This window comes from Mustela erminea, chromosome 19, assembly GCF_009829155.1.
Source record: "Mustela erminea isolate mMusErm1 chromosome 19, mMusErm1.Pri, whole genome shotgun sequence".
NCBI lineage: Eukaryota > Metazoa > Chordata > Mammalia > Carnivora > Mustelidae > Mustela > Mustela erminea.
In genome coordinates, this window is record NC_045632.1 from 43,884,890 (window position 1) to 43,908,999 (window position 24,110).

The 24,110-nt window shown below is 40.9% G+C and overlaps 1 protein-coding gene across 1 annotated transcript in view; it reads left to right on the plus strand.

The window, feature by feature from the left end:
• The window catches only part of TANGO6 (transport and golgi organization 6 homolog), a 189,551-nt gene that overhangs the window by 50,376 nt on the left and 115,065 nt on the right, over positions 1 to 24,110 (plus strand). Inside the window, exons 9-13 of the mRNA XM_032324977.1 lie at positions 205 to 381; positions 3,375 to 3,507; positions 6,309 to 6,497; positions 14,109 to 14,243; positions 22,131 to 22,640. Coding sequence (XP_032180868.1) covers positions 205 to 381; positions 3,375 to 3,507; positions 6,309 to 6,497; positions 14,109 to 14,243; positions 22,131 to 22,640 — 1,144 coding nt within the window. The remainder of the gene's footprint in view (positions 1 to 204; positions 382 to 3,374; positions 3,508 to 6,308; positions 6,498 to 14,108; positions 14,244 to 22,130; positions 22,641 to 24,110) is intronic.

Below are 24,110 nucleotides of genomic sequence, written 5' to 3' on the forward strand. Positions count from 1 at the left end.
CACTCACTGAACTTCAGGATATTAGATATGTTCTGAAATTCACAGGAAGCATAGTTTCCAGTCCTACACTTCAGTAGTACTAGGTGGTTGTGCCAGCACTTAGAATGCCGTGGAACCTGACAGTCTTCCTTTCTTTTTTTATGTTAGCTTGTTAGATGTGTAGAGTAAGATGACAAGCTCATTTATAACTGCTTTTTCTGCCAGGTCACTTTGCCAAGAGATCTTATTATGGATTCTGGGGAAGCTAGAGAGGAAGAAGGCAATTGCCAGCCTGAAAGGATTTGCAGGATTGGACAAAACTGCGTCCTCTCTTCATTCTCTGTGTCAGTTTAGAGCCGCCACTCAAGGCGGCATCATGGTTACCATCCAAGAGGCCAATTGGTGAGTCCACACAGCCTTCGCCCTCTGTCTTCTGACACAATTGCACCCCAGAGGCCCTTCCCGGACTTGTCCGCTAAGGGGCGCTGATAGAACGGGACCTAGAACTTTAAGCCGCTGAGGTGCTGCTATTTATAATCTCTAGATGAAATGTGGGCACCTTAAATAATCCTGCAGTTTTTCCCCAGATGCCAGCTAATAGTAGGTGCAATTTGCTGGAGCCTCACAGCTCTGCATCACAAGCCCACTTCTCAAAGTCTTTGCCAGAGAATCAGAGTAAAGGGCAGTCACATGTTTACCATCAGCACCATAACGATCTGTTTCTCTTTCTGACTCTCTAAATGCTCCGTGTGTGTTCACAGTCAGACTTACTCCTTAGGGAAATTGTCTGATAGCTATCTTTTATGTTAATTTTATGGTGGGGGTTTCTTTCTCCTGGAGAGCAATTAGAAGGTGCTTAGTAAATATTAGTGGAATGGATCACTTATTTCTCTAGCGCCTCACAAATATATTTTAAATTATTTTCTTTTTTGGGTGATACGTGTAGATATTATTGCCTCAGAGTGTAAGTTCCTGTTGACCAGAGTCCCATAGAGTTCTTAGCTGATGGTTCAGATTTTTACATCACATTCAAAGGGTGGCTCTTTGTTAAGGTGTAAATACTTTTTCTTATTCATAGTTAACTTAGTAAAGTTATAAGACACCCTTTCAATATGCTGGAAAACACACATTGACTGCAAGCAGAATTTATCAGTACAAATGCAAGCTACCAATTTCTTGAGAGTTGTTGAGCACTAGTGGGCTTTGTGACCATAACTATGCCCCTTTAAGTGTCTTCACATGTTTATTTTTAAAACACTTTGGAACAGTTTAATCTGGGACCACTTCAGTGACCACATAGAGAATTCGTAGTATTTAACTTATCAGTAGTTAAAACTAATTGCTATCGTGACATGCCTCTAGTGTACATTGTAAGTGCGCATATGCCAGAATTGACAGGTTTTTTTAAGATTTTATTTACTTATTTGAAAAGAGAGACACAATGAGAGAGGGAACACAAGCAGGGGTAGCGGCTGAGGAAGAAACGAACTTCCCACTGAGCAGGGAGCCCGATGTGGGTCTTGATCCCAGGACCCCAGGATCATGACCAGATCCAAAAGGCAGACACTTAACAACTGAGCCACCCAGGTGCCCCCAGAATTGACGGTTCTTGCTGAAACTATAGTTTATCTTCATGGAGGAGAAAACTGAGTAGACAGTTATTGACTGAATCTCCATCTACTGCCTGAAACAATGGACCCTTAAATCAGGGTTTCTACATGGACTTCTAGGTGTCCACGGTCCCTTTGAAATTATATACAAGAAATGTTTTGTGTGCAAACCTGAATTTTTTTTTCCCCTGAAAATAGGGTCCATAGTTTTCATTTGATGCTTTCATTTGATACTCTGTATCTCCAGAAAGTTGACTTTCACTATATTAAAGAAGTGTGTGTGTGTGTGTGTGTGTGTGTGTGTGTGTGTGTGTGATATTTATCTTTTGTTCTAAAGATCTTGCTCCTGGTGGCAGTCCCCTAAGGGCAAGTCAGTCTCACCACTTACCTTTTGTACCCTATCATTCTGCCCAAGAGCCCCAGTTATCAATACAAAGTTTGTTTAACTTTAGACACTAAAAAGTAGCTTAGCTTTCATGATCTTTGGATCTAGAATTTTAATTTTTCTGGAACTAAGTATAGCTACAGTATTTGGAACTGACTTTCATTGAAATTTTAAGAATGAAATACAACTACATAAGGTAATTATTGTCATGTCTTTTTAAAAAAGTATTTAAATATAGTACTTCATTTTGACAGGGTGGTTACAGAGGCTTAGATGTGACTCTTAGCCATTTCAGTTTTTTTCTAATATAAAATGCAGTGTAGATACATGGCTGATGTGAAGGATGCTGGGAGATTCTGGGAATATAAGAAAGGACCTTAAGCTTAGTTTATAGGTTATTTTTTTCTACTAGAGGAGTATACAGGCCATGTTATTAGTGAACTGGCAAATTGGAACTTACTTCCCAATGGGATGGCCAAATCAACGTTACTTCATAATTATACTTTCCAATGATATGAAGCAACATCTGTCATTTTTTTCTCAGTTTAGTTTGAAAATATTTTATTCCTTCTTTAATCACAAGAGTACATTCCTTCTTTGTATAGCCCAAAAATGCATAAAGAGGAAAACAAAAAGTAGCTATAATCCTAGTCACTATCGTGTTTTTTTAGTGTTTTTGTCTTCTAGTACATCTTTGTGCCACTGTGTTTGTTTACATGATATAAAATAGTAATATTGTATCTTTGCTTTTTCACTTGATCTGCAATAAAACTGAGACTCTTAGTACCTCATGAGAAGTTTCTTAAAATTTTTTGCAGAAATAGTAGCATTGCTTTTACTTGGAAATTTGCCCAAGTCTTTATGCATTTTCATATTTCATCTAGTTAGTTATTAGTTGAGATGGCCTGCATGTTCTCCTGTAAGGATAGTGTCTTTTCCTACTGCCCAGAACTCTTCAGTGGCTCATTGAAAAAAAGTCCAGCTTTCTTTGAGTGGGCATGATGGCCCTCTATGATCTGACCTTCCTTTGCACACTTTTTTTCCTCTCTTCTTCCTTGGGAACCAGAATATCTGCCTACAACCTGTACTTTAATTTCTCCTTGCTTTTTCAGTTTATTGAAACAGTAGTCATTCTTCAACATCCATCTGAAAAGCCACTTCCCTTCGTGAGTCTTTTCCCCACTGAGCAAATGAGTGCACAGGACATGGTACCCTGCCTTCTGAGAATAAACACTTTTCCAGCATGGAGGGACAGGAGAGTAATATAAACACATTTTTGAGATCTTTCTAATGATTTACTGTATGAAAGTACCATGTTACTTTAGGAGATTATTTTGGTGTTTCAAGAAAAAAAAATCTCTGAGCGACACTGCCAAGATAAATCTTACCCCGTGTTGCAGTGATGAAGATGAGGATGAAGCCCTGTACCAGAAGGTGTCCTCAGAGCAGAGCCGGGTAGAGCATCTTGGGGACTTGTTGTCCCACTGCCAAGAGTGCGGTTTGGCAGGTGACTTCTTCATCTTCTGCTTGAAGGTAAGAACTACATGTAGTAAGGACATGGTCAGCTTTATTCTGGGGTAGTACAGGGATCCCCTTTGAATTTTCAGGGCAGTCATAAATTTAGCTCCTAAAATTAAGGTCTTAATCTATGAAATAATCAGAGGATCCAAGAGTAACTTCTATTTTAGAAGCCTTTGGGTTGGTAAAAAGAAAAAAAAAAACTTACCTTTAGCAGTACACATGTGATCGAACTATTTCCGGAGATGATCTGCCCTGAACTTTAAGAGATGACCAAAGCAGAACTATTGATCTATGAAAGGGTTAATCTTTGCTCTGTGTTGACGGCAAGTACTCTTTTGAAGTTAATAGCAGGTTTTGCAGTTATGGAGTAATCCTTTATCCTTTCTGACTGTTGTTTTGTCAGGTATTTGGAAAGGAGATTTAGCAGTTCTGCCTTTCTCATTTCATTTTGCAACCACCTGAAACCTTTTCCGGGTCTGTTTCTTAGTGCTGGTGATTGTGTTTCCTCTTGCTCTAATCTCTGACAGCAACTTCTGCCCCATACTGTACTCCTTATTTGCACCATTTGAGAATGGTAAACAGGGGGGATCTCTGGTTTCTGTCTTCCAGCTCTGCCTTCTCCATTATTTTCCCTAAATTAAGTGTCTGTGGAGTTTGAGGTCGGTGTGGTTATGGGGAAATGCAAGGAGGGAATCAGGGCTAACGCTTCTAGAACTTGAAGTCAGGGCCACTTTTTTGATGCTTTTCTCACCTCTTGTGTTCATCTTTTTTTAAAAAGATTTATTTATTTTAGAGAGAGAGAAAGGGAGAAAGAGAGCACAAGTGGGAGGGGCAAAGGGAGAGAAAATCTCTAGCGACTCTGCACTGAGCACAGAGCCCGAAGTGTGGCCCGATCTCACAACCCTGAGATCATGACCCTGAGACCACGACCTGAGCTGAAACCAAGAGTCAGCCGCTCAGCTGACTGTGCCACCCGGGCGTCCCTTCCTCTGTTCACGTTCTGTCCCCTTACATAGCCACTCATTATAAATAATATTCCTAGGAGGGTGCTCTTAATGTAAGAATTTTAAGATTTTTTTTTTTTTAATTTATTTGACAGACAGAGATCAGAGAGAGAGAGAAGGAAGCAGGCTCCCTGATGAGCAGGGAGCCCGATGCGGGGCTTGATCCCAGGACCCTGGGATCATAACCTGAGCCAAAGGCAGAGGTTTAACCCACTGAGCCACCCAGGCGCCCCAATGTGAGAATTTTTAAAAAATTGTTTAAAAAACAAAAAAAAAATCAGGGTCTCCTGGATGATTTACTTGGTTAAGTGACTGACTCTTGATTTTGGCTCAGGTTGTGATTGCAGGGTCTTGGAATTGACCCCTGTGTGAGGCTCTACCCTGGGCATGCAGCCTGCTTGACATTCTCTATCTTCTTCTCCTTCTGTCCTCTCCACCCCATGCTTGTTCTCTAAGATAAATAATAAATAAAACCCTTAAAAAACAAAAAAAAAACAGAGGCCTTTGCTCTAAATCAAGGTTTCTGCACCTTAGTACTGTTGGCGTTTTGGAATGGGTAATTTTGGCGGGGAGGCCTGGGGTTTCCTATGCTGCCTTGTAGAATGTTTAGTAGCATCTCTGACCTCTATCACTTCCCAGTTATGACAACCAAAAATGTCCTCAGACATTGCAAACTGTCCCCGGGGAGCAGAAATTCCAAGGCACAGTTGGGAACCATTGCTCTAAACTGTGACTTACTTTGGTAAAGCATTAATTATTAAGGAACTTAAGGTTTTCCCTTCCCAAGGAAATTTACATTGTGAAGTATAGCAGAAAAACCTACCAAACCTACAGTAATGAATTATCTATTAGTAGAGATTTAGTTTTAAATATCTTAGGGGAAAAGTTGCTGAAAGCATTTAATAGTCTCTGAAAAGGCTTTGGAAATGTTACATGGCCTGAGGTCTCAGTTAAGCAGGGCTAGTGGTAGACTAGATCCTGAAAAATACTGAGAAAGTAAGTAGTCTATCAAACTAGTTCTCTTTGTGTATGTTGCTTTTTATTGTGAAGTTTTAAGTCTTCATATATGTGATATCATAATATACGTATCATTCTGCAATTTCCGTTTTTCACTCAATGCTGTTTTTGAGGTCTTTCTTTTTTTTTTTTAAAGATTTTATTTATTTATTTGACAGAGAGAGAGAGCACAAGCAGGCAGAGAGGCAGGCAGAGAGAGAGGAGGAAGCAGGCTCCCCGCTGAGCAGAGAGCCTGATGCGGGACTTGATCCCAGGACCCTGAGATCATGACCCGAGCCGAAGGCAGCAGCTTAACCCACTGAGCCACCCAGGCGCCCCTTTTGAGGTCTTTCTTGAGGTTGATGTCCATATCTAGTTTATTTATTTCAACCACTCAGATATAATAAATACAGTTTATTTATTTATTTATTCATTCTCTTATTCTGGCTATTATAAATATTGCTGCAGTGAATGCTTTGACTAGTTCTGTATACATTTCTTTTCTTTTTTTTTTCTTTTTTTTTTTTTAAAGATTTTTACTTATTTATTTGACAGAGAGAGATCACAAGTGGGCAGAGAGGCAGGCAGAGAGAGAGAGAGAGGAGGAAGCAGGCTCCCTGCTGAGCAGAGAGCCCGATGTGGAGCTCCATCCCAGGACCCTGGGATCATGACCTGAGCTGAAGGCAGAGGGTTAACCCACTGAGCCACCCAGGCACCCTCTGTATGCATTTCAAACAGAGTTTTCTCACTGTTGTTGAAGTCCTTAGTTCTACAGTCTTTCTTTTCACTTTTTTCTTTCCTTCATGCTAATAGGAGTTGACTCATTTGGCTGTGGAAGATGAAGCAGAGTTAAAAACAAAGCCCTTCTCCAGCAAAAGCCTCTTGGAATCAGAGGAGCACCAAGCTCTTGTGGAAGGCCAGCAGCAGAAGCTGCTGGTCCTACAGCTGTTGGCTGTTCTGTGCGAGAGGATGTCCGAGCAGATATTCACAAACATCGCTCAGGTCAGTGGCTGCCATATTCTAGATCCCAGGCTGGTAATATTTGTCTATTTTGGTTTTTTTACATGTTTTCCAAAAAATGTTACTAAAAAAAAAAGTTCTAAAGAGATTGGCTTGAGCCAATACCTACTGGGGCAAATAGAATTGTCTGAGCCTTTTTTAAAATACGGATGCTCGGCCCACGACTTACAGAGATTCTGATTCAGCGTGTCTGCATTAGCACCTGGGCATGTGTATTTTTTTATGCCCCATGGATGATTCTAATGTATATCAAAAGTTGAACATGATTAGAATACTTAAATTTGAAAAAAAAATCACTAATGATAATACCGCTTTGAATTTTATAGATCAACCTGACTGCCTGCCTCCATAGCAGTCTGTGAACTTTGAAGATGTTTGTAAAAATCTTTGCAGGGTAGTATAACCATGTGAATCAGTGCCTGAATGTTGTTGGCTCAGGCATTATATTTACCAGCTTTTTGAAAAATAGGAAATTAAAGGGGCGCCTGGCTGGCTCAGTCGGTAGAGCATGTGACTCTTGATCTCAGGGCCGTGAGTTTGGGCCCCCCATTGGGTGTGGGGCCTACTTAAAAAGAAAAAAAAAAATAAAAATAAAAAAACCCCAGGAAATAGAAGTAATAAAATGTAGGCAATGTAGTCACCATATTTTTACTGTTCTTACTGGAATTAGTTGTTGCTTGGCTGGTAAAGAGTCCGTTGTAAGATGGTATGATTGTCACGCGTACATGTGATCCTCCCGCTCTTTGTATCGCCCTCATTGTCATCTGCCTTTGGGTGTTGCTAAGCAGCATTTCACTATAGCTCCTGCTGAGAAAATTTGCAGCTGTCTGTCAGCTCCCACTTACCGTGCCTGTTTAATGAGAATTATGTTCATGATTTCTTTCCTGGCTTCTTATTCCTTCAGCTCACTGACCCTGTGTTACCCAGTAGGGTGTTGTTTCTCCTGTGTTTATATCCATTCCCTAAAGACTTTTTCATCCAGACCTTACGGTTTTGTCCCAACATGCTAGTTGAAGGGAAAAGGGCCTAAAAACTATATGACTTGAGCTTTTACACTTTGCTCCCTTTGCTCCTCATTAAAGAATAATGGTTTTAGGCTGATACAAAAGTGACTTGTCCTTTTAAATCATCCTCCAGCTAAGGTTAAGATCTATCGAGATGAAAAGAACCACAAAAAAATATTAAATTGCATTTAGGAGTTTTACTGCTAGTGATAATTTTAGTATTTATTTTGAAATATACACACATATGGATAAGTTATAAATAATACATGTTATAAGTAATTTTGTTAATATCATTAGGAACCAAGATTTTCAGTATAAAAAAAGTTATGAATATAAAATCAAAGAACTTGACTGAAATTCCTATAATACTGAATTTCAATGAGAAGTATTCATACAAACTCACAGTATTTTTTTCTTTTTAAAAAATAGATATTCCCTTGCTCCTTCCACTGTCCATGCCAGGCAGCAGTGACAGTCCAGCTGCCCTGAGCATCCTTCGTGCTGGACAGTAGTTTCTAAATATCATGTCCTGCTGGAAGAACACAGAACTCATTGGAGGAAAAGTTCATTCAAGGTCTAGGGCAGGTATTATACACTGTAAGCCTCAGGACATCTTGTTATGCCTAAATAAAAGGAATGTGTCCGGGACTAATGAAGTCATGTCAGTAGTACCCAGGAGCCAACTTGAAAGATCTCCTCTTGGCCACAGATAGGGCATTTTGTGCATTAAAAAGAATAAAGCCTGCAATGGACTGAAACACATCCAAGTTATAAAAACCTAAGCCACTGTTCCCCTTCCCCCACTCCCCAAAATCCCTTTTGGACATCACTGGAAGTTGCTAGGGCATCAACTCATTATTTTGTAAATTGATAAATGAAAGAGTAAAACATCTATCTTACCTTTTCTGTCAGCACTGTATTTCAACGTAAACAAATAGCTGGTGGAAAATTTTTCTTCATATAAGAATCACGGCTAAAACATTAAAAAAAGAGACCTACGAATTTGTATTTTGCAATCCCCTAATGAAATAATGGATCTAGGTGACAATCAATGTTTGCTAAAACTGTTAGGGGTACTGTATAATGAATATAACTAGGCCAAATACATCCAAATCAACTGATCCTTCTTCCCCCCAGCATTTTATTATAAATTCTCACAAATTTGAAAGAATTTTATAGTGAATACCTATATACCTACAACCTAGATTCTATTATTAGGCTTTTATTATCTTCACTTTATTGCATATTTGTCTATGTTTCCATCTGTCTTTCCATATTTTCCCATCTGTCTATCCATTTAATTTTTGGTGGATTTCAAGGTCAGTGTAGATAACAGTGTATGTTCCCCTACATATTTTCAGCCTGGAATGATCGATCTCAACATCACCAGAACTAGACAAGCAGACGTTATGTGTCTCCTAATGTAGTGTAGTAGGAGGTACATAGCACCATCAGGGAATGTTCCTTCACCCAAAAAACAAAGAAAACCCCACAAACAAGCAAATGAAAGACAAAAAAGTCCATAAAATGTGAATCTGAATCTCAAAAAGGAAGCTCAGGGTACAGCAATGTTATGCCATGAAGAAGCAAAATCAGCCAATTTCAGAATGTGAGACATTCTACAGTGCAAATGACCCAGTTTCTTCATCAAGTAAATGGCATGAAAAAGGGGCAGGGCTTCTGTAGCTTAAAAGAGACTTAAGAGACGTATCAACCAAATGCAATGGTGAGAATTCTCATTCAAACATATCAATTGTATGAGAGGACATTTTTGCAACAGTTATGGGCCAAGTATTAGAAGGTATAAGGAATTTTTATTGAGTGTAATTATGGTATGGTAGTTATATGGATTTTTTTTTTAAGATTTTTATTTTTAAGTAATCTCTGCACCCAGTTTTGGTCTCGAACTTAGAATCACAAGATCAAGAGTTGCATGCTCTACTGACTGAGCCAGCCAGCTGCCCCTGGTATTCTAGTAGTTCTGTTAAAAAAAAAAATCTCCTTGTTAGAGATGTATATTGAAATATTTATGGATAAAAGATAAAAAATTCAATAAAATGTATTGACAGATGACGTACAAGAAGATGTAGAGAGGAATGAGCCCCTCAGTGGTCTTGTATGGATACAGAACCCTGTACCAACAGCCCAGTTCTGTCATTCCTTTTTTTTTTTAGAAATTTAATTTTGTTTAGTTAGTTTTTTTTTTTTTAATAAGATTTTATTTATTAGAGAGTGAGTGAGAGCACAAGCAGCGGGGAGGAACAGAAGGAGAGGGAGAAGCAGACTCCCCACTGAGCAGGAAGTCTGATACAGGGCTTGATTCTGGGACTCCCGGATCATGACCTGAACAGGAGGCAAACACTTAACCAGCTGAGCCACCCAGGCATAATGCCCCCGCCAACCCGATTTCTTCATTCTACAAATACGTAGTCAAGACCCACAGGGTGTGTGCCACATACTCTTCTGGGTATCCCTTACCAGGGACACAGCAGTGAACAGCACACGTATCTGTCCTCACGGGATTACATTCACATGGGAGAGAGAGAGACAATAAACAAGTAAGCAGCAGCCCACAGTGTGTTAGGTGGTATTAAGTACTGGAGAGAAAAATCAAAGGGGACATCAAGACAGTGTGGAAGATAGAGCGGTTATGGAGAACCTCACTGAGAAAATGGCTTTTTTTTTGGTAAAGAGCGAGCCGTGTGTGTGTCTATGTGTGAGCGGTGGGGTGGGATAGGGGCAGAGGGAGAGGAGGAGAGGGGATCTTAAGCAGGCTCCACACCCAGCGTGTAGCTCAACACGGGGCTTGCTCTCACAACCCTGACATTGAACCTGAGCTGAGATCAAGAGTCAGAAGCTTAATCTACTGAGCCACCCAGGTGCCCCAACAGAATGGCTTATGAGCGAAGATCTGGAAGCAGGCAAGGAGGGAGCCATGGAGATACCTCAGGGAAGAGCGTTCCAGCCAAGAGGGAGCATGTCTCCAGTGTGGAGGGCTCAGCCAGGAGGCCAGTGTAAATGGAGTGGAATGAGCAGCGTTTCCTTTTTTTGTCCTTTCAGAAAATTGCTACCTTTTGCACCTTTCGTTATTTGGATCTCTGCACTTGGCAGAGTAGAAGGGCTTGATGTGATTTTTTTTTTCTCATATATTAAAAGCACTTTAACATAAGTGACACATGCTTACTGTAGAAACATTAAACAACAAAGCATAATTTAAGAAGTATGGACTCCTGATTGAAGATAGTATATTGAACACATGTGTTTATTTGCTCCTTCTGGAAGCCACAAGGGCCAACAGAGCAAGAGGGGAGAGACAGCAGATAAAAGAGAATAACAACATTTGGAAACTGGAAAATAATAGCTGACCTAGCAACTCTGAAAATGGGGAGCTATGTGCCTGCGTCGGGGAGAGTCAAGCAGCAGAGCGTTATATATCAATGGAGCTGTTCACATTTTATTTTGAAAAGGAAAAACAACAACAACAAGCTACTTCTCATTGCAGAATACTGGAAGGAGTGGATCAGCTAGATCAACTGAATTTAGAGCTTAAAACATGTTGAAAGGCTCTGCAAGGTTCAGTAGACCCCTTGATTCCATCCTCAAATTTGTACAAACACCTGCCCTTCCCAGCGAAAGCCTGGGGACCTGTAATTGAGAGAGGCTGAACTTGGGTGGCAACAGCAGGCTGAAGAGCTGGAGGGTTAGGTTCCTATCTACAGACTCGACAGTGAGGCCTCAGCCCGCGCCCACTCGACTGCCAGGATGTTGACATCACGGTTAAACATCCCATAGGGAGAGGGTGATGATTTAGGGAATTACTGTCTGCAATGTGTTCAGAATGGTACCTGGTAAATAGTAAATGTCTAATGTTATAATTAAGCACCTAAACCATTGGAAGTGGTTGCCTCCATAGAGCCACAAGTGGGATAGGGCACCGCTGGTTTTCATTATAAACTTTCAGGAATATGTGGCTTTTTAGACTATGTAACATTACAAAAATGGTTAAGTAAAAAGTGAAAGTCCCAGGGCACCTGGGTGGCTCAGTGGGTTAAGCTGCTGCCTTCAGCTCAGGTCATGATCTCCGGGTCCTGGGATAGTGTCCCCATCAGGCTCTGCTTGGCAGGGAGCCTGCTTCCCTCTCTCTCTGCCTACCTTGCTGCCTACTTGTGATCCCTCTCTGTCAAATAAATAAATAAAATCTTAAAAAAAAAAAAAAAAAAAGTGAAAGTCCCTCCCTCCTCTCTATAACGTATGTAAATTCTAGAACACGCTTCAGTAACATACCTATCCTTGTGGCTGGCAGCCCCACCAGTCACAGGAAATGAGTAGTAGCCAGGAGGAGCTGTTGTCCAGATGGGTACGGTGGTTTTGTTGCTACAAGAAAAAAGCTTGGAGGAAAGTGCACATTATGGATGACAAAAACAGCTGGCTATCATACACAGTTTACAGCTCCTTGGGTGTTTTGCTTTTATGGTTTTGCTTTGTTTTGTTTTTTTAAATACACACACATACAGTTTCTTTCTTTCTTTCTTTCTTTTTTTTTTGAGATTTCATTTATTTATTTGACAGAGAGATCACAAGTAGACAGAGAGGCTGGCAGAGAGAGAGGAAGGGAAGCAGGCTCCCCGCTGAGCAGAGAGCCTGATGCGGGGCTCGATCCCAGGACCCTAAGATCATGACCTGAGCCGAAGGCAGAGGCTTAACCTGCTGAGCCACCCAGGTGCCCCAACACAGTTTCTTTCTTAACAAAAATAGGATCATACTGCTAGTTTTGCAGCATCTTATTTATTTATTTATTTATTTATTTATTTTAGGAAGTCCTTAGAAAAAGTGGAAAGGCTAGATAGTTCTTTTCTAGCAATTTAACAATACATTTGTGCTGAAGTAGAAGATTCCTATAATCAAGGGTGCTTTAGAAAACTCTTTGGAGGCAAAATAGGTGGCCCAAGATGATAAATGTAGCATTTTCTCTAGAAAAGCCAGTGTCCTTAACTTCAAATATCAGTAAAGTCTTAGGCTTGAGAGGGTGGTGAAAATTGCCATAACCAGCATTATTCATTTCAGTAAGTGGAACTTTTAATAAACTTTCTAGTTTCCTGCCTTGCTCCAAAGACAAGTGGTAACAAGCCATCCTCCTGACTTTAAGCTTGCAATAAAGACTCTAGCATAGCTTGTGATTTGCCCAGAGAATTAAACATGCAAGCTTGCATGGTATTTAGAGGCTTATTATGACCTATCTCAGCTGTACTGCTTTCAAAATGATTTTTCCCTTTTGAGCCATTAATCCTGAATGTGCGTGCGTGCGTGTGTGCATGCTTGCACGTGTGTGTGTGTGTATGCCCGGATGTGTGTGTTTGCTTTTATTTAGAGGTATTTCTACTTAAGGTGGTTAACACAAGTGCCGTTAAAATGATGCTGACCAAATTAATTCCATTTAAAGCTTAGTTGTTAGCCAAATGCTATATAAAATCTTAAATAATAATCTTAATCCTTTAAAAAAAAATCTGAAGCTTCCAAAAAAATGACTCTGGATCACTTGTACAGATTGTTTGGGGACTCAGTTCTGGATAAAATTGAGTGCCTCTTCTCCCGTTCTTTGCTTACTAGAATCAGACTGTCATAACCAGGTTGGGTCAGGCGGGTCCCTGAGGAGGAAGCCTCAGTATGAGAAGCAGATCTGAGGACCCTCTAAGATGGTCAGAAAGTATCAAGTCATTTTTCATTTTAATTTCCTGGCAAAATTCAATAAAGATCAAGGATGTTGGATTAGTATATTAAAACATTTGGGAAAGTATCAGTGAGGTTTCTCCTTTATTGACTGCATGGCCTTAACGAGCTCACAGATTCTTCTCCAAAAATGAGGATGGGGGTGCCTGGCTGGTGTAGTTGGTCGAGCATGCAACTCTTGATCATGGGGTCCTGAGTTTGAGCCCCACATTGGGAGTAGAGTTTACTTAAAAAAAAAAAAAAGAGGGGGCACTTTTGTGGCTTAGTCTGTTCAGCATGTGCCTTCGGCTTAGGTCAGGATCCCAGGGTCCTGGGATCAAGCCCTGCATCAGGCTCCCTGTCCACTGGGGATTTTGCTTCTCTCTGCCCCTCTCCTTCCACAGTTTCCCCACTTGTGCTCTCTCTCAAATAAATAAACTCTTAAAAAAAAAAAAAAAAAGTGAGGGGCGCCTGGGTGGCTCAATGGGTTTAAGCCTCTGCCTTCAGCTCAGGTCATGATCCCAGGGTCCTGGGATCAAGCCCCACATTGGGCTCTCTGCTCAGTGGGGAGCCTGCTTCCCCTGCCCTCTGCCTGCCTCTCTGCCTACTTGTGATCTCTGTCCAACAAATAAATAAATAAAATATTTTTTAAAAAAAAGTGAGGACAGGAACATTGACTTCCTAGAGTTGACACGAGACGTAGGTGATACTGGGCACTTAGAACACTGAGCACAGGACACTGAGCACCGTGCCTGTTCTTGCAGGGTCTTGCCTTCATGATGTTGATGAGGAAGACGGTGAGGATGTAGACATGACATGTGAAGAGAACTTCGAGATTCTTTTTCTTAGTCCTCACCAATTCTAAATTCCGTTTCTGTCTCAGGTTGTGGACTTCGTAGCAGCCACGCTGCAGCGAGCGTGTGCAAGCCTGGCCCACCAGACACAGAGCACCGTGGAGTCGCAGACACTGAGCATGTCCATGGGGCTGGTGGCCGTCATGCTGGGAGGAGCGGTTCAGGTGAGTGGCAGACAGGAGCCAAGGTTGGATGGAGGGGGAGGAGAAGAGAGAAACGTGTTGCTTCCCTTCTCACCGTGTGAGAAATCAGAATGGGCGTTGCGCTTAGGAGAACGAGGATAAACAAGTCAGGTTGTTAATGAGAATTCTCGCCGAAGTAGAGGACAAGAAAATTGTACCATTTCCACCTTATCACCTGCCTAGACTATCAGAAGGGCGGGACTGTCTGTGACCTGGCACAAGCCTGGTTTGAAAATATTCGGCACGGTGTTGTGCATCTCTGGAGAATACTAGCTTCTCTGTCCCTTAATAAAGGGGCTCTCCACAGCTCAGCCCCTCTCCCTCCTGCTCTACTTGGGGGGAAGCTTGTGTAAACTGCTGATTATGTAGGACTCCACATGCAGCATGTTAAAGCCTTGTGTCCAGGGCATCTGTTTTTTTTTTTTTTTTTTTAAGATTTATTTATTTTAGAGAGAGTGAGAGAGAGACAGCACAAGTGAGGGGGCAGAGAGAGAGAGAGAGAGAGAATCTCAGGCAGACTCCACACTGAGCGCAGAACCTGACATAGGGCTCGATCCAAGGACCCTGAGACCATGACCTGAGCCAAAACCAAGAGTCAGGCACTGAACCAGCTGGGCCACCCAGGCGCCCCAAGTGCATGTACGTTTTACATACTTAATTTATAATATTTAAATTCATTCACTCAAAAATTTAATATTTAAATTCATTCAACAAAATATTTGTTGCTTATTGATGTGTGCCTGCTGAGGGCCTGGGAATCCTGCCGTGGATGATGCAAACATGTTCCCTACCCTCATGCAGTTTATAGGCAGTGAGGAGCCAGACACTAAATGACTATTCAAAAAATATACTTAGAATTGAATGCAGTGCCTGAAAAGAGAAGAGGAGGGTACCAGGAGAACTTAACATCTAACGTAGGCTGGAAAGGTTTCACGGAGGGAGTACCAGTTTAAGCTGAGACTTGAACGGTGGGTAGGGGTTTGGGGCTGTATATGTGGTGCAAGTGGAGGCAACTCTTTCAGTCAGACAAAGGCTGGGAAGCAGGAAAGAGTTCAGTATCCTTAAATACTGGAATATAAGTGTAGCTGAACTGTAGAGACCAAGGGTCAGAGCAGTGCTGGACAAGAAGGGAGGGGGCTGTGCATGCGCACGTGTGCGTGTGTGTGTTAGGAAACCGAGAAAACAGAATAAGCTTAGTGCAAGTATAATGAAATCTGACCGCAAATCAGACTGGTCATAACTCTTAGCAATGAGAGGGGAGCCCTCTGGGAATGGATTTTTTAACTTGAAAATTCAGATCTGAACCTGATTTGTGATATATTAGAATTTGCCTCCTTTTAGCCTGTCCTTAAGACAAAATGGAATTTTATTGGGGCCTGTTGTAAGGTGAAGCCTATTTCTTGGTAGATTTACTCAGTACTTCAGATTTATATTTTCCAAGTAGTTTGAACAAATCATTTTTAGTTCCGTTTCTCAAGTCCTATTATATCCCTGCTATTAGAATTACCAAGGAGGGATTCACCAACGGAATAGTTTTTCTTAGGTTGTGTTGTTATTGGATTCAGTTGGCCTGACTGGTTTTTCGTTTTTCTGGTTGAGTATTTTTTTTTTTAAAGATTTTATTTATTTATTTGACAGAGAGAGATCGCAAGTAGGCAGAGAGGCAGGCAGAGAGAGAGAGAGGAGGAAGCAGACTCCCCGCTGAGCAGAGAACCCGATGCGGGACTCGATCCCAGGACCCTGAGATCATGACCTGAGCCGAAGGCAGCGGCTTAACCCACTGAGCCACCCAGCCGCCCTTTCTGGTTGAGTATTAAGAATAGTTTTGTTTCCATAAGTTGAGGGTTTTTTGTTTTTCCCTTATTTAACACTTACAATTTTATGTCACATCCCAAATGGAAAAGAGAGCACAGATATTTCCATTTCCCTTTCTAGAGGCGTGTTGTTGGGGGACTGGCAATATAAATTAGTCATGTTTTAAGATAGATTCACCTGACTGATACAAATGTACATCCCTTACCTGTCCCTGCCCTTCCATGAGCCATCCTGACTCACTGATTACATCCTGGATTCTTCTGACTTTGCATTAAGTTAAGTGAACTTAAACACGTTACCCCTTTACTTTTGCCCTAGATCTGTTTTTTTTTTTTTTTCCTCTTTTATCCATGGATTCATAAAGGGCTTCTGTAGTAATGCTGGGTTTTCTCTGCTGAGCAGAGAGCCCGATGCGGGGCTCGATCCCAGGACCCTGGGACCAGGACCTGAGCTGAAGGCAGAGGCTTTAACCCACTGAGCCACCCAGGCGCCCCAAAAGTCATGATTCTTAATTGTGTTTTCAGACAGTCACTGTCAGGCAAAGGCTTTTGCTTCAGAGTCTAGATTATATTATACCTGCCTCCGATTAGAGTTCATCGTTTTAGCTAATGAAACAGAATCTAACAACATTTAAACCTTTCTTTCCTTTCTAATTTGTGTAATTAAGCTGATTATTAGAACATAGTGTCTGGGAAGAGGAGTTAATTTGGAGAAAGCCTAGGTCTAGGATTGCTAACTAGACAAGTGTTATTCCAAACTCATTTTCTAAATTTCACGCTTGGTCATCAGTAACTTTCCTGTCCCTTTAGGAAGCAGTTTCTTTTTCTTTTCTTTTTTTTTTTTTTTAAGATTTTATTTATTTATTTGACAGGCAGAGATTACAAGTAGACAAAGAGGCAGGCATGGGGGGTTGGGGGGGTGGAGGGGTGGGAGGGTTGGGGAAAGCAGGCTCCCTGCTGAGCAGAGAGCCCGATATAGGGCTCTATCCCAGGACCTTGGGATCATGACCTGAGCCAAAGGCAGAGACTTTAACCCACTGAGCCACCCAGGCGCCCCAGGAAACAGTTTATTAATGTTGTTCCAGGGTCCATCATGTCCCCTAAAGCACTGCTGCATGGAGCTGATCTGAGCTTGAGGCTTAGGGTGGTGGGACTGGGATTTGAACCCAAATCTTGAGATCTCATACTATGTTTTCTGAGAGTATCATAGAGTGAACTCATTCAAGAAATATTTATTATGTGCCTCTCTGTCCTCATGGAGTTTACCTTCTAGTGGCTATAATTAAGCCAGTGAATTCTTAATTTAAAAAAAAAAAAAAAAAGATTCACCTTTCCGTATCTCATGTGTTGCTCATTATAAAACAGGCTGTACTGCATGCTGACTTAGAACCAAAACAAAAATACCACTTGCAAATAAGTTCATGACATTATAAATAAGAACTGGACATGTAAACTTCTCAGCTAAATATCTGAAGAAACACAGATGATACAAAGAAATGAGAGCACAAAGAATAAACATAAGTAATTCTTGGAACTAGGAATTTTTAGGTCAGAATTTTATTCCTAGAGAGATTCTTGGATTCTTCCAAAATCGTCATTCTCACTGGAGCAGGACAAAGCAGGATGAGAATTTGTATGCCCCATAGGTGAACTTTGCAAAGCCTCATGTGAGATTTTTTTCAGTGGACACATGCCCTCCTCTGGCGGTCAGTTGGTTCTCGTATGTTTACGTCCGCTAGCAAGCTCCCTCCCACCACTCCCTCCCCTCACTCCCATCCCTACTGGTCCAACCCCCAGTTCTTTAATTTGAAAACTTGCAGAATTTCAGAACTCCCCATCTAACTGGTTCATGCCTGACACCCTGAAGGAAATCATAGACGTAGGCTGACATAGCTCTGCTCATTCCACTCCTGAAGTATTCCAGAGACTCTGGAAGAAACACAGCCAGATAAAGGAAATCTGTCACTCGCTTGAGGGCTTCAGGCCTCAGGGCCTTCTATACAGAATTCTGAAGTCTAGATATGAGATCTGTGCTGAGAAGCAGTGACAAGACTAGAAATAAAGGCTATATGGTTAATTCTCAATTTTGATATGGTCCTCGGTGACCCTTGAAAAACAATTAATAATTACTCAGTGGTTCCATTTTCTCATCTATCAATTAAATGAATATTACTTTATACCTCAAACATTTTTTGAACATTTATGAACAAAATAGTTGGCACCTGTAGTCTTGGATCTCCCTGATTATTCTCATAGTGGGAAATCTGTAGGATTGTGAAGCTGAAAGAATGCACAACTTTAATCTTAAGCCTTATAAACTACTGGATTGAGAATCCTACTTGCCTATGATGATTAGAGATTGCCTATGATGATTGAGTAAGAGGAATCCCACAATGACTAAGAAGTTTGAAAATTGGAAGAGAAGATGATTGGGTTTTTTATTATTAGACTATTTTTTAGAGCAGCTTTGGATGCACAGCAAAATTGAGCAGGAGGTACGACTTCCCACATACCTCCTGCCCCACAGAGCACAGCCTCCCCCGCTAGCAACATTCTGCACAGGAGTGGTACGTTTATTACCATCAATGATTCTACTTTGACACATCATTATCACTCACAGTCTATAGTTTACATTATGGTTCACTCTTGGTATTGTGTACTCTGTGGGTTTTGACCAATGGATAATGACATGTGTTTATCATATATCATTCATAACAGTTTCACTGCCCTTAAAATTCTTTGTGCTCTGCCTATTCATCTCTCCCATCAAACCCTTGGCAACCACTGATTTTATTGTTTCCATAGTTTTGTCTTTTCCAGAATGTAGCTCAGCTGAGATCACATACTATGTAGCCTTTCCATACTAGCTGCTTTCACTTAGTAATATGCATTTAAGGTTCGTCCGTGTCTTTCAGGTTTGATAGCTCATTTGTTTTTAGTGCTGAATAATATTCCATGGTCTGGATGTACCACAATCTATTTATCTCTTCACCTACTAAAGGACATCTTGGTTGCCTCCAAGTTTTGGCAATTATGAATAAAGCTGCTATAAACATCTATGTGCAGGTTTTTGTATGGACATAAGTTTTCAAGTCATTTGGGTGAATACCAAGGAGCTCAGTTGCTGGAGCATATGGCGAGAGTATGTTTAGTTTTGTAAGAAACTGCCAAACTGTCTTGCAAAAGTGGCTGTACCATTTTGCGTTCCCACCAACAATGAATGAGAACTCCTCTTGCTTCACATCCTCACCAGCATGTGGTGTTGTCAGTGTTTTGGATTTTAGTCATTTTAAGAGGTGTGTAATGGGATCTTGTTTTTTTTTTTTTTTTTTTTTTTAAAGATTTTATTTATTTGACAGACAGATCACAAGTAGGCAGAGAGGCAGGCAGAGAGAGAGGGGGAAGCAGGCTCCCCGCTGAGCAGAGAGCCCGATGCGGGCCTTGATCCCAGGACCCTGGGATCATGACCCGAGCCGAAAGCAGAGGGCTTAACCCACTGAGCCACCCAGGTGCCTATGGGATCTTGTTTTAATTTGTGATTCTCTGATGACCTGCGATGTTGAGCCTCTCTTAATGTCCTGTATATCTAATGTGTCTTCTTTGGTGAGGAGTCTCTTCAGGTCTTTTGCTCACTTGTAAATTGGGTTGTTTGTTTTCTTATTGTTGAGTTTTAAGAGTTCTTTGTGTATTTTGGATAACCATCCTTTATTAGATATGTCTTTTGCAAATATTTCCTCTTAGTCTGTAAGTCTTTCTCTTGACATTGTCTTTTGCAGAGTAAAAGCTTAAAATTTTTAAAATTTTAATAAAATCTAGTTTATCAGTTATTTCTTTCATGGATTTTTTTCTTTGATATTTTTTCTTAAAAAGTCAGTGCCATACTTGAAGTCATCTAGATTTTCTCTTACGTTATCTTGCAAGAATTTTATAGTTTTGCATTTTACATTTAAGTCTGTGATCCATTTTGAGCTAATTTTTGTGATAGTGTAAAGTCTGTGTCTAAATTCATTTCTTGGCAGCTCTTTCTGCCTACGGATCTTGTCCCTGTGCTATAATAAAAACACCTTCTTGCACTGAAAAAAAAATTCATTTTTTTGCACATGAATGTCTAGTTGTTCAAGCACCACTTATTGAAAAGTCTGCCTTTTCTCCCTTCTGTTAACTTTGTTCTTTTGTTAGTACTATGCTGGAATCACTGAATTGCACACATGAAACTAATGTAACACCATGTGTCAATTGTACTTCAGTTAAAAAAACTTAAAAGATCAATTGACTATATATAGGTTTCTTTCTGGATTCTCTATTTTGTTCCATTGGTCTATTTGTCTTTTTTTTTTTTTTAAAGAATAAATTACTGTATACAGTTGAGATAAAAAGAGGCTATGCATTATAGATTTAAGTAGATACTCTGATTTCAGATGCTTAAAAAACAAATGTCTATGATTACTATCTATTACTAAAATATCTTTCCCAGTTCCACAGATTCCTGATGAAATTGGTCCTTTTCTTAGATAACATATATTTTTATTCTGGACATGCATATTCTCTTCTTCCTTTAAGATACAGTAATATTGGAATGGTCAGTTGTCGTACACTTAAAGATAGGTTAACATATGTTGCAAAGCTAGAAATTTTACTGTCTGTCCATTTTGCATAGTTCCTAATTATTTAAACAAAGAAATCTGAGGGACGCGTATGGTGAAATTCTCCAGGTACAAGCCGGACGTGAACCTCAGGTTTTCATTTACTTGGAAGGGAGGTGGTGGGGGAAATAAACAGTTACAGTTCTGTGCATGTCGAGTTTAAATGAGAACATTATATAGGTCTCACAAAGATGGTTGGTTGGTTGGTTGGATAATGAAACGAGTGAGTGAGTAAGTAATGAATAATTTCACCTTGTTCTAAAAAGGATTTAAGATCTGCAGGGTTTTCAGATATCAGGGACTAATGAAGCCTCATATGATAATATTCCTAGTGTTTTCAAACAGAAAAGGATTATCATTGATTCTTGTTTCTCTACTGACTGCACATGTACTTTTCCTAGTAAGGCATGTGGCATTATAGCACAGAGCTTCTGGAGAGAATAAAACCTTACGTAATTTCACTCTCATTTCCTGGGAGAAATTCCCTCTTGCTAGTTACTGCCCCAATCCCTTCCAGACGTATGATGTCCTTGAGTGCTGACCAGCTACTTCAGAAAATGTTGTTAAGAGCTGTTTTATTTATTCAATTGCGACTGTATAGGGGATTAGGTAAGGGTGCAGACTCTGGAGCCAGACTTAATGAATTCATATCTTACCATCTTCCAGTTGTGTGAGCTCATACATGTTACTTAACTCTTCTGTGTCTCAGTTTCCCCCATTTATATAATGTAGATAGTAATTATAGCTAGGTCATAGGGATATGAATATGTGTGGGTTTTTTTGTTTATCATATTTTGTCTTAAAACATTTACATAGCAGTATATGTTGGACACTAAGTAATAGTGCTAATATTAATTCGCCTTTTTATAGTAAAAGGTACATAAAAGTGGAAAAAAACAATAGTATGAGAAAAAAGATAATAAAAGTCAAAATATAATAATCTAGAAAAGAATTTCACCATCTGACTGGGTATTACAATCTGATACGGTAAGAATAGCTGTACTAGATAAGTGTGTACAAAGGATGTAAACAGGCTGTTCACAGAAAAAGAAATCCAAGCAGCTAATAAACATGAAAGGATGCTTAACAGCCCTGGTAGGTAGTCTGGCTAATGAAAATTAAAACCATAAGCTAACCATGTTTTTCCCACCAGGTTGTAAAAATTAAGTGTAATCATATTCATCACTGGTGTATTTTTAACTCAGAAAAGTACCTGCTCAGGATATGTATTTAGTAAGTATTAGCTGTGTTTATTCAGCCATAGTTGCCGAGAGCTAGACTATGCTGATCACACCACGAATAAGATATGCTCCCTGCCCCTCTAACTCAGAATATCTGTTTCCCTGTGCTCACGCATTGTTAACATCTGTTATATTAATTTCAGTTTGGCATTTTTTCATTTCGTCTTGTAGTTGAAGTCAAGTGATTTTGCTGTCCTGAAGCAGTTGCTGCCTTTGTTGGAGAAGGTCTCCAAGGTATACCCAGACCCTGTCATCCAGGAGCTCGCCATCGATCTCCGTATCACCATCTCTACCCATGGGGCCTTTTCCACTGAGGCTGTCAGTGTGGCTGCCCAGAGTACCCTGAACAAAAAGGATCCAGAAGGGAAGATAGAAGAGCAGCAACAAACCAGTCATGAAAGTTACAACGATGAGTCTCACCGCAAACAACAGCAAGGCCATGAGAAATCCAAACAAACGGGCCTGAAATCTAGTGCTCCACTCATTCCTCAGGAGGTCAGTGAGCCCAGAGCCACTACAAACCAGAAATCTGGAAGTGTAACCACAGACCAGCTCCAGGAGGTTCTTTTATCAGCTTATGATCCTCAGATTCCAACCCGGGCTGCTGCTCTGCGAACTCTTTCCTGCTGGATAGAGCAGAGAGAAGCAAAAGCCCTTGAGATGCAAGAGAAGCTTCTCAAGGTGAGTAGAACACAGGGGCAAAACACACGCACACAGAGTGGGGCAGCTTTCCAGGAGCCTTGACTGTGTATCGAACACTGCCCCGGACTACCCTGAGGGAAGTTATAATTGTTCTGATGAGTTAAGACTTAGACACAAGGAAGACTTAGATAACCACCTGAGACCACTCAGTTGAGCATGAACAGGGAAGAAAAGGGGATGGAACATCATGACCATATTTCCAAGAAGCCACCTGTTTGTTTGTTTTTTTATATATAAGATTTTTATTTATTTATTTGACGGGGAATGAGAGAGAGAGAACACACAGAGGGGGAGTGAGAGGGAGAAGCAACTCTCTGCTGAACAGGGAGCTCGACGCTGGGCTCCATCCCAGGACCCTGAGATCATGACCTGAGCCAAAGGCAGATGCTTAACTGACTGAGCCACCCAGGTGCCCCTGTTTTTTCTGGGCCCCTTTTAAGAGGAGACTCATACAGAACTGGGCCTTCCCTTTCCCCCAAGCCTCCCTGCCTTCTCCCTCCATCACGGTGAAGAAGCTAATCTTTACATGGAAGAGTATGTGGGAGAAAATGTGTGCTGAGCTGAGGATCTTTTCCCTGACCTTAATATGGGTTAGAGATTAAGAGCAAAGTGGCTGGGGGCACCTGAGTGGTGCAATCATGAAGCGTCTGCCTTCTGCTCAGGTCATGATCCCAGGGTCTTGAGATGGAGCCCTGCATCAGGCTTCCTGCTCAGCAGGGAGTCTGCTTCTCCCTCTCCCACTCCCTTTGCTTGTGTACCCTCTTGCTGTCTCTCTCTCTATCAAATAAATAAATAAAATCTTAGGGGAAAAAAAAAAAGAGCAAGGTCTAGAGACTACTGATCAAATCCCAGATGAGTTTCTTGGACAAGTCATTTAAATTTTCCGAGCCTCAATTTCTACATCTGTAAAGTGAGGGTAATAACAATAGGACAATAGGACCCACGTTATGGCTCTGTGGGTACAGTATACAACTCTTGATCATGGAGTTGTGAGTTTGAACCCCGTATTAGGTGTAAAGATAACTTAAAAACAAAATCTTTAAAAAAAGAAGGATTTAAAATAAAATAGTCCATGCGCGGGCCGCTGGCTGGCTCAGTTGGTAGAGCAGGCAACTCTTGATCTCGGGGTTTTTTTTTTTTTTTTTTAAAGATTTTATTTATTTATTTGACAGAGAGAAATCACAATTAGATGGAGAGGCAGGCAGAGAGAGAGAGAGGGAAGCAGGCTCTTCGCTGAGCAGAGAGCCCGATGCGGGACTCGATCCCAGGACCCTGAGATCATGACCTGAGCTGAAGGCAGCGGCTTAACCCACTGAGCCACCCAGGCGCCCCGATCTCGGGGTTTTAAGGTTGAGCCCCATGTTAGGCATAGAACTTACTTAAAATAAATTAAAAAATAAAAATAAAAATAAAGTAAGAGACTTTAGAGGGAATGAATGCAGCCCTACT